Source organism: Lolium rigidum, chromosome 2, assembly GCF_022539505.1.
Source record: "Lolium rigidum isolate FL_2022 chromosome 2, APGP_CSIRO_Lrig_0.1, whole genome shotgun sequence".
Taxonomy (NCBI): Eukaryota; Viridiplantae; Streptophyta; class Magnoliopsida; order Poales; family Poaceae; genus Lolium; species Lolium rigidum.
In genome coordinates, this window is record NC_061509.1 from 234169061 (window position 1) to 234180516 (window position 11456).

The 11456-nt window shown below is 41.6% G+C and overlaps 1 protein-coding gene across 1 annotated transcript; it reads right to left on the bottom strand.

Annotated features, from left to right (window-relative positions):
* Positions 1-304: 304 nt before the first annotated feature.
* Positions 305-4485, bottom strand: LOC124690652 (RINT1-like protein MAG2). Its single transcript, XM_047224012.1, has 4 exons — positions 4194-4485; positions 3989-4093; positions 2361-2458; positions 305-2280 (listed from the first exon to the last, which is right to left on the bottom strand). Exons 1-4 carry the CDS (start codon positions 4483-4485, stop codon positions 409-411), a joined length of 2367 nt encoding a protein of 788 aa, XP_047079968.1. The 3' UTR covers positions 305-408.
* Positions 4486-11456: the final 6971 nt, after the last annotated feature.

Below are 11456 nucleotides of genomic sequence, written 5' to 3' on the forward strand. Positions count from 1 at the left end.
AATGCATGGTTCCCACTCTGTCGAAACACAATAATTCGATCAGCACTCACCGCGTTCAGTTCTTAGGAGAGGATCGTAGCCGCATTACAACTTTGAGAAAAAGCTGCTCCTGCTGTTCTACTCCATCGGACCGAGAAAAACAGGCTTCTTTGGTCAACCATAGAAAGCTCTGTCAGCGAGGGGCGCTAAACATCCTTTTTGTTACACAAGGGTAACGCAACATTTTACAATCTCATAAATCAAGCCGCATTCTACATATTTCTTGGGAGTAGGCATACAGCAATCAACGAGGGAGAGATAAATATGAAAATGAGAACGACACAAATTTGTATTGAAGTAAAAAAAAAGTGTAAATTCGTTTCAACTTGACAATACATTTTTTACCATGTGATATCTACCATCTTATATTCATGCATCATATACCCTATTTTTTATTATCTTTTCAGCCTCAGCAGCTGTCAGATGCCTAACACCATGCTCCATCAGCCAATTCTTATCTGTAATCATCCTATCTCCTAGTTGCCTCTCATCGACTTTTAGCAATTTCAATCCATCAGACAGTCTCGGGAAGAAGCCTTCAGGCCTCAGACACCATGCTTGAAAAACAGCAAACAGAACACTCAGATCAGCGTGAAGCCTTTCCACACCACCGTTACTAAACTTTGGGGTTCCAGTGAAAATTCCTGCGAAAAGCATCTGGTCTACTCCACTTGCCACAGCTCTCCATAATGTTACAAAATCTAGCGCATTTAGGCCAACTTCCAGCTTAGATAGCCTTCCTTGCATGTAGCCTGAAGATTCGATGATGGCCCTGGATATAGCTGGTTCATCTGAATGCTCCTGCCACTGCCTTTTGTTCTTCAGATAGTCCCGGGAGCGACCATCAAATCCCCTAAGAATGACAGTGGAAATCTTATCAACCCATTCTGATCTGAACTCTTTCAGTTGAATTATCTCTTGCTGGAATACACTACCACCTTCACCAACTAGAGATAGATTTTCCATTTCAAGAAAGAACACATCCTCGCACCATTGTGCCAATGTGGATTCCACGTGCCGAGCTGCATTAATGGACTGTGATACTTTGATCAAAGCATCATCATCTGCTAGAGCAGTTAGCCCCTCTGCCTCTTGGCACCTCCGAAACATGAAACCAAGGAATTCTGATATTATGGGTGAAGCAGAACTCCTAATGAATTCTGCCCTAAGTGCAATGCTAGGAATAGGTCTAGCACGCTCAATTAGCAAAGACAAGCCCTGCTGAACAGCACCGGTTATCGCTGGAGATTTGTAGTCATCTGATCCGTACTCAAGCATTGCTCCTTCAACCCTCTTGCTCCAATTTTTCTCATTCTCCATTGCTGATTGCAGGTTATTAAAAATCTCTTGTCTCTCAATCTCTGCCCATACTTCAAGCCAGTCTGGCCGATCGCAGAAGACAGAGAGCACTGAGACCCTCTGCCAATTGTCATCATCCTTTACTGAAAGTAGCAGTCCTGTACCCGAGAGCAAATCTTGAGTTCGCTTGTCAAAAGATATCATCAGATCCACAAGGTTAAGCCATGAGACTCTTGCCTGAGACGGTGCGCTGCTTGCATCGCTTGAACTACTTTCTTGAATAAGTTCAATCTGCTTCGGAAATATCTCTTTCGCCAAGTATGTAGACAAAGCAATAACTATTCCCGAAATCCACTCCTCTCTGCAACTATACCCTACAAGATTGGCCTTATCTACAAGGGGCTGTAGTATCTCATCCATGGAATCAACAAAATCTCTTGTTATCTTAAAAGCAAGAGCAAACACAAATTCAGGATTGTCAACCCATTTGGAAAAATGGTGTTGTGCTGCAGCAGATAATGGATTTACTAACTCCTCTATTACCCATAATGGTTGACGTAGTTGGTTGTCCACATTATGCCCATGCAATTGCCTAGCTTTTCTGCGTTTCTGTAATTCCTGTAGACTGCATAGCGAAAGAAAGCTTTCAGAATACTTTCTTGTCAGGTCACCCTTCATTGAAAATAATGGGTTCACTGTCTCTACTGATTTCCCGGAATTATTATCGGAAATTTGTGTTCCAGTAAGGGAAGGAGGCCAGCCAAGGGATGAAAGAAGAGCTCGATGATCAACAATAGCTTGTGGTCTTAGTAAAGCTAAAGATCTGTCCACTCTGTGATCCACTGCAGATATAAGGCGAGTCCATTGTGGTCTGGTCCTTGTAACTGAAGCTAAAAGATCTTCTATCGTTTTGAGATATTCAATAGCAACATGATGGGTTTTCTGGAGTAAAAATGACAATGCCAAAATCAGCACTTGACAACTTAACTGTCCTCCCAAACACAGTATGACATGAATCATACCTCTGAATTTTGTCCGCGGGATTTAAGTTTTGCAGTCACAGAAGAGGAAACGGCGTCTTCTACATCACCGATCAAACTGTCAAGCTTTAGAGCCATTTCTGTATATGACAACCTACCGTTAACAAACCATCAATTGCAAAGTCAAATATAAACAAGAACTCAGGCAACTTAAATAAAAGTAAACTAGTAAGCAGTATTCACAGAGAAAACAAAAGAAACGAACCATGATAAACACCTAAAGCCATCTAATCTAAAAAAAAAGTTGGGGTTTTTTCATCACAGTCAAGTCAATTAGCTTTCATTCAATTCATCATCCTAATCCTCCATGATGAACCACTTATGTAAACTTGTTGTCATCTTTAGTACTCTTTGACCAGTACAGTATCTTAGAGTATCTCCAGTCGCGTCCCCCAAACCGCCCCCCAAAGGGATTTGGGGCGGCGCCGGACGTTTGACCGTCCCCAGCCGGGCGCCCCAAATCCCTTTTCGGTCTGGCACGGCCCAATACGGTGTCCGGGTAACAAAAAAAATACTGTAATTGAAATGCAAAACTCAACACACACAAGCAGACTGGAGCAAATATTTGAGAACAGGAGACAAACAAAATAATAAATATTGCACTCAGGGTAACAAACAAATTTAAAGAGCTATAGTATTCCTCTTTCCCCTAGCAGTAGTTCAGTTGCGGTGCCAATCCTGTAAAACAGTGACCAGTTGACTAACTCATACAAGGAGATTAGTAGTGATAACTAGCACCGTATGGCAAACAAGTGGGCACTATAAAATTCTTTACACATTATCACAAGGTACTGTTTATGCATAGAACATAAAGAATACCCATCAAAGTGTGTACCAAGTTTGCCTGAGGTGAAAAAAAAACCAAATTAGAGATTCTGTTAGTACTTCCCTGCTATACACACGTTCACTCGTTAATTTGACATTCCAAATCCAACACACTTATTTTTTTCCTCTTCATTATGCAAGTGAGAATTCAGTGTAATCTCCATCGTGTAATGTATTTATTCAAATATTTTCCAAGTGTAGCCATTTCAAAACTAAATTTTCAGTCAATTACTCCAGCACCCGAAACATCCCACTACCTAAGAATATTGTCTAGGCTAAGGATGGGCGACAACAGGAAAATATAATGGATGTTGTTGTTAAGTGGTTTCAACACTCATATCAGTGGAAGGTCGTCATAGACAAGCCAAAGATCCACATGATCAAAATGAGGCTTCCTTCCAAAAGCTTCCAGATCCATGTCAACTAATTGAGGGCCAGAAGAGATATCATCATCCATCCTAGTTGTACTGAACTAGATTTGTACCAACCATACCTAATTATCAACCTAGCCAGTCTTCTCCTGCAAACACACTAAGCAACCCATTTCCCATCACATCAAGCACTTCTACAGTATGTTACCTAAAATAAAATCCACTGTAATAGACAGATCATATAGATATAATAATGCTTATAAAACATAATAATATATCTGCCGGATTCAAGATCAAACAGAAGTCCTATTTCCCACATGCCTACCATAATAGCGCAATCTATAGTTGTACGCTTTAGCAAGCAGCTGCCGGTCTCAACTTAGGAATCATAGATAACAATATTCACACACTCACCAGCGTAATCCCTGACCATGTCCACTCTCGCCACGTCGGTGGCCAGGGGAGGGAGTTGCTCAAACAGCATCTTCTCGCTCCCAGCCTCCACATCTTCTATAATCCCTACAGAACACCAGCAAAATATAATTAAAGCTCTGCAGCAGCATAGATCAACTCGAGAATCCCAAAATTTGGCAATCAAACGAGCATTTGCTTAAGATACCTGTCTTGGCGGTGGAAGCTTCGAGGGCGGCGAGCTCACCCCGCATGCCGCGGAGGGCGGAGCCAGCAGCCTCGAGTGAAGAGGAGTAGGACGCGGCTGCATCCGCGAGGAGAGCAGATAGCTCGGCTACGGAGGACTCGAGCTCCGCGCAGCGCCCGCGGATCTCGGCCTCGACGTCGGCGGCCGCGGCGAGGTCGGCCGGCGAGCGGAAGCGGACGTCGAGGAAGCGCCGGAGCTCGGGAGTGATGTGCGGGGGTTTAGGGAGCGGCGGCGACGGGGCCGCAGCTTCCATGGCGTGAACGGATCCCGACGGCTTAGGGTTTGGATCAGGGAGTGGAGATGGGAGGAAGACGACCGGAGAAGGCAACCGAGTGGTAACTTTTTTATGTTTCGGGCTGGGGAATTGTAAGTTATAATCTTGGGCGTTGATTTGAGCGGGTAACGGTTGATGTAGCGGCGATGCGAGTTTTGACGGGTTCGGCCGTTGATAAGAGCCAATATGGTCTGGGCCGGCACAACCTGAGAGTTATCTACATGGGCCAACTTTGATAACTGCATGAGGCATTCGAGGCGCCTAATCGAAAAATGGGCTTTACATGTCAAAAAAAGGAAAATGGGCTTTATAAGTCGCGACAAGTCAGTTGGGTGTTACTATTTCCTATCAGTGGCCCTGAGAGAAGAATAGAGACCAGAGAAGTTGCACGATTTACTCATCACCAAAACTTTGGAGAACCAACCTGTGGTTGGATGGTTAGGAGGGCAGTGGTACCCCAAACCCACCAGAGTTCAAATCCCAGATTTGACACTTTGGTGTCTCATAAAGGCGAAATATTCTTCAGTGGGAGGCGACGTTCCCGTCGACATCGAGGCGCATGTGGTGACTTCGTCAATCTCAAGACCCGCCGGATCAATTCTTCAACGCAGTCTCTTGGAGGTGCTCATAGGGGTAGGGTGTGCGTGTGTGCGTTCATAGGGATGAGTGTGTGCGCGTATGTATGAGCGTCTTTGATTGTACTGTGTTTCGCAAAAAAAAAAAAAAAAAAAAAAACTTCAGAGTTTTGTGGGCAAAAAAAAAAAACTTCAGAATTTTCAGGTCAAAAAAAAAAACTTGCGAGTTTTTTCTTTGTTCTTGGAGCAAGGGGTGGATCCCCGATAAGCAGGAAAAGCGAAAGCAGCCAGCATAAACAGTTAGCTAAGCCAACACTGTCCAATCTAAAATAGAGTGTGTCACGAAATGCCAAACAAGCAGCAGACAACACAACCTTGTAACGAAGGTAAGCTACAGGAAACTCAAAGGAACGCCTTCAGACTTATTATTCATCATTTTTTTCGGCTGCAAAAATATAGACGGTCTTCCAGGCATCATCGTAGGCTGATCTTCATCTCGCTGTTGGCCACCAGCCATTCCCCGTCCGATAAACTACACTTTGATACTTGATAGCCGTGCGAACAATTTAGCTCTCCAACTGAGCTTCCCCTCTTCCCTCCTTTTCCTGTAACTCAGGCCAAGACAAAATACAGTGAACTTTGCTAGTCGATGTTATAGGATTATCAATCCTAAGATTTTGAAAACAACCGTCATTACGAGTCTTCCAAATTGGCCATAGGATCGCAACAAGCCCAACATTAACCACATGCATGAAACTGCCCGAAAGTCTGGGTAGCCAGAAATCAAATAAATCAGATATTAACACATGTTTAGGAGCAAAGCAAAAAAAAAAAAACACAACAGGCCACATTCAACACAAACCTAGACAGCGGACAAACGAAGAAAAGATGATCAATGGTGTCTTTTCCCCCATAAAATTCACTACGTTCATCTTTCTTTTTTCACTCTCTCTTGCACAAAACATATTTGGTAAAAATGCTTTTCCATGTAACTAGCCAAAGAAAACTCTTATTTTTCAATGTAACTTAAATTTCTGTAAAAAAAATTATCAAAATCTTTGTCTAATCCATTTCAGCACCCAAAACAGGATTTAACCGTGAAACCTTTCGAGTCAAGCAACCATTTTAGGCTATAAAGTTTCTGAGACAAACAGAAAATTTGACATAGTTCTGTAAGTTCCTCCCAACTCTCTAGCACCTCACCCGTGACTGTGCGCCTGAAATGCAAACAGTCAAAACACAGCGAGAACACATAATCTGTTGTCACGTCAACAATCAAGCAAATTGCATAGAGTTGTTTGAATTTAACAACAAAGGATGTTATTAGAATTCATTTATCCTTCCAAAACCTTTTTTCCCGTCCCCAACTATTGTTGAGCAAATAGAGTAGAACAGGCCCCTCACACCCATCAACCCTTGCCAAAAGCAAGAGTCTCTCGTTTCAATTTCACACCCAACAAAACCTTTAAATCCAAATGTTACTATTGTAATAACTCATTTCACAAACTGTCCACGGTCTCCATCTTCCAAAAAAAAAAAAACTGAACAAAGCTATATTCATACTTTTAAGTCCAAAACACCCGAACCACCACATTCCTTGGGCGTACATACCTTGTTGATGGCAACGAAACTACACGTGCATACCAATAGGGAAGTCAAAGTGCAAAGTGACACAACAAGGGTGATCCCCACAAGGGTGACTCGAAAGTTTATATTGAACTTTTGGAACAAAATTAAGTTCTTAATTACTTCTATCATCTTCAAGCAACCTGTCAAGTTAAAGAAACAGTTTCGTATCCCGAACTCCACCGAAGTGCTTGTGAGGGACAAGAGTGTGTAAGCAATCCAAAACTTAACAATGTTAAGTAAATAAAGTAGGCAAAATATTTTCGTAATTTTTTAAATTAGTAGGTACTAAAAATAAAATGAAAAGTAAAGCAAGTTTTAGGTTGTTCTTATGGTTTAAAATGGATCAGGGATCGTGGGTTCCCTTCATCTCTCTCTCTCAAACATGGTGGCATAGATAAAAGCAATCAAAAGCAAGCAACAAATGATAGCAAGTAATATTATATTGTCGATAAACATTTATATGGGCATGACGTGCTAGCATATAGATGATGTAACACACCTCACTAATTCTCCCTTGGTAGGGAAAAATTCTCAAACAAAGATTAAGATAAACAAAGTATTGCCTTAAGAATCTAATATTACCATCTTAAGAGAACAAGCCCCTAGATTGCCACTAGATGAATAATACCATACATAATATTTGTATCCTTATTGAGGTAACCAATGGGAAGGTAAAAAATCATAATAGCACATGAATTTGTGTCACTTCCACATGCATATTACCAAGTTACTCCACATAATACACACATTCCCCACAAGGATACTTGCATAAAAGTTTGATCAGAACATAGCATACATGAACAAGGTAACATATGCACCTATCAATGTATCAGTGACAAAATATGTACTGCAGCTCATAACAAAAGATCCACCATCAAAAAATTCCATATATGAATCATGTTGGTAGATCATTTGACGTTAATTATTGATGAACATGGAGATAGATTGATACGAGCTACTTCCACTAGCCCATAGTACAGAGGTGAACTACTCCTTCTTCATCATGGTGGAGGTGGTGATTGTGTTGATGGAGATGAAGTAGTAACCGGGGAAGACTCTAGCGTTGTTTCCCCTCTCAATCTGCATGAACACTCTGTTTCGTGTATTTCTCTGTTGACGCCCGCCTCCTCGTAACTTCGCGGCAGGGGTCATATGTACAGTCAGTTTTAGGGAAAATCTCATCACATGGTGTTGAAAACTAGGCAAAAGAGTACACGAGGGCTGAGGTGGGCCCCACATTGCAGCCAAGGGTGGGTCCTGTAGTGGGCCCTATCTCTTTGTCGATGTGCTTCGCTCATATTCTGACAAATCTTGAAAAACTGCCGTGGCAAAAAACTAGGTCCATTTGATGTCCGTAAGGTCCCTCAAACTTAAAAAAAATAAGCAAAACCGGGTTTTCTTGTAGCATTAAAAACAATAAAAGGGGACTTTGTTGCAAATCCTGATAAATCAATGTAAATCAACTAGGGAACCTCACATATCATGCAAATATCATATAACATCATACTAAATCACCAAAGTTCATGGATACATTTTCAATGTATCAATTGCCAATTTATTAGATGATATTATGTGATGCCTTGATCTTTCCGCAAAGGAATTTGGCTCTTGCAAAATTAATTCTTTTCCTTACACCTAGAGGAAGCTTATAAAAGGAAATCATGTGTAGAGGAATAGAACTAAGGCTAGACCTAATAAGGATTAATATGCCACCAATAGGGTGAATTTCCTTTGCCATTAGCTTAGTTTATTCCCAATATTCTCATGAGATGGCCTCCAAAAACTACTCCCAGACCATTTGTTGTCTATTGGAACCCCCAAATATTTTAGGCGTGATTTTTCAATAGAACGAGAAAAAAATCTAACCTTAGTATTCCTTTTTAAGAAAAGCACCCCCCACCCCCCCCCACCCCCCAGACACACACACATATACAAATAAAACAATACAACTCACTTTTGTAAAAGTAATTTTAAATCTAGCAATAGTTCAGATACACAACGAAGGAACTATTAATGTGCGGCATTTTCTATATCGTCATCCACAACAAAAATTGTGTCATGTGCATATTGAAGTATGGCCAACCCACCGTCTACTAATTTTGGAACAAGGACTTTAACCAAACCATTCTATTTAGCTCTTTCCAAAAGAGCAGCAAGCACATCTACATCAAGGTCAACAACAATTGAAGATAAAGGATCTTCATGTCTCAAACTTTGGTGCGTTTTTAAATAGGGCCCCACATTGACATTAAACATAATCCTCACATTACCTCCTGTAATTTTCTTCATCACCCAATCAAAAAAAACACTAAGGGAGCCTTTCAGTTTTAGGACTTGATGGTGAACAGAGGTTCGGATTATTTTTTCAACCTTAAACATTAGGCCATGTTTTTTCCTAAACCTACCGAGTTTGAAGTTTCATGCAAAATCATAACACCCTCCATGATATTTTTTTTTATTGGAAGTTGTTTGAGTAGTACTGATCACCTAATCAATTACATGAGTTAGCATATTCATCAGAAATTCAATAATGATATTAAAACTAAAGTTAAGCAATCAAATTGGCCTGGACTTCTTAGTGTTATCAGTGTTGACATTTCGGCCCTAGGGTAATGATCATATAGGTTCAGCCTTCAATGTCCAAGACTCAAAAGAAGAAATTGTCCACCAAAGTTTTAAAATGAACCTTGCCAATTTCTATAAAAAATCTTATAAAACTAAGAACTAAAACTATCCATACCTACTGCTTTTTTGTGTTTTAAGATGAAAATAACTATGTGATGTCTACGGGAGCTTCTATTCTTGTAGACAGTGTTGGGCCTCCAAGAGCAGAGGTTTGTAGAACAGCAGCAAGTTTCCCTTAAGTGGATCACCCAAGGTTTATCGAACTCAGGGAGGAAGAGGTCAAAGATATCCCTCTCAAGCAACCCTGCAATCACGATACAAGAAGTCTCTTGTGTCCCAAACACACCTAATACACTTGTCAGATGTAAAGGTGCACTAGTTCGGCGAAGAGATAGTGAGATGCAAGTATTATGGATGAGTATGAGTGGTAATAGCAATCTGAATAAAATATGGCAGCGAGTAAACATGCAACAAAACAAGAAACAAACGGAGATTCGATGCTTGGAAGCAAGGCCCGGGATCCTCGCTTTCACTAGTGGACACTCTCAACAATGATCACATAATAGAACCACTCTACACCCTCTTGTTGGATGATGAACACCACTAACTGTGTAGGATTACACGAACCCTCAATGCCGGAGTTAACAAGCTCCACAATATTCGATATTCATTTTTAAATAACCTTAGAGTGCAAGATAGATCAACACAATTACACCGAGAACTAACATAGCATGCACACTATCACCAACACACTATGAAGGAGGCATAGATCACATCAATACTATCATAGTAATAATTAACTCCATAACCTACAAGAGATTATGATCATAGACTACGCCAAGTACTACACGATGCACACACTGTCACCATTACACCGTGGAGGAGGAATAGAGTACTTTAATAACATCACTAGAGTAGCACATAGATGATATTCAACTAGATCACATAAAGAGAGAGATGAACCACATAGCTACAGCGGAGCCCTCAGCCCCGGGGTGAATTACTCCCTCCTCATCATGGAGACAGCGATGGCGGTGAAGATGGCGGTGGAGATGGCGGTGGAGATGACTCCGGGGGCAATTCCCCGTCCCGGCAGGGTGCCGGAAGAGAGACTTCTGTCCCCCGAATTGGAGTTTCGCGATGGCGGCGGCTCTGGATAGTTTTCTCTGGTTTCGTCGAACTGGGTCGAGGTTTTAGGTCAGGGACGACTAAATAGGCGAAGAGGCGGAGTCGGAGGGGCCACGGGGTGCCCACACGGTAGGGGGCGCGCCCCCTTGGGCCGCGCCGCCCTGTGGGGTGGGGCCCCCCTGGCTCCCCTCTGGCATTTCTCCGGTGCTCTGGAAGCTTCCGGGAATTTTAAGATCTTCGGTGTTGATTTCGTCCGATTCCGAAAATATTTCCTTACTAGGATTTCTGAATGCAAAAACAGCAGAAAACAGCAACTGGCCCTTCGGCATCTCGTCAATAGGTTAGTTCCGGAAAACGCATAAAAATGATATAAAGTGTGAACAAAACATGTAGGTATTGTCATAAAACAAGCATGGAACATCAGAAATTATAGATACGTTGGAGACGTATCAGCATCCCCAAGCTTAGTTCCTACTCGTCCTCGAGTAGGTAAACGATAAAAGATAATTTCTGAAGTGACATGCTACCAACATAATCTTGATCATACTATTGTAAAGCATATGAGATGAATGCAGCGATTCAAAGCAATGTTAATGCAATGAGTAAACAACTGAATCATATAGCAAAGACTTTTCATGAATAATACTTTCAAAACAAGCATCAATAAGTCTTGCATAAGAGTTAACTCATAAAGCAATAAATTCAAAGTAAAGACATTGAAGCAACACATGGATGACGGGCGTTGCATGGATGAGAGAAACTCATGTAACAATCATAGCAGGGCATTTGCAGATAATAATAAAACGGTATCCAAGTACTAATCAATCAATAGGCATGTGTTCCAATTATAGTCGTACGTGCTCGCAATGAGAAACTTGCACAACATCTTTTGTCCTACCAGCCGGTGGCAGCCGGGCCTCAAGGGAAACTACTGGATGTTAAGGTACTCCTTTTAATAGAGTACCGGAGCAAAGCATTAACACTCCGTGAACA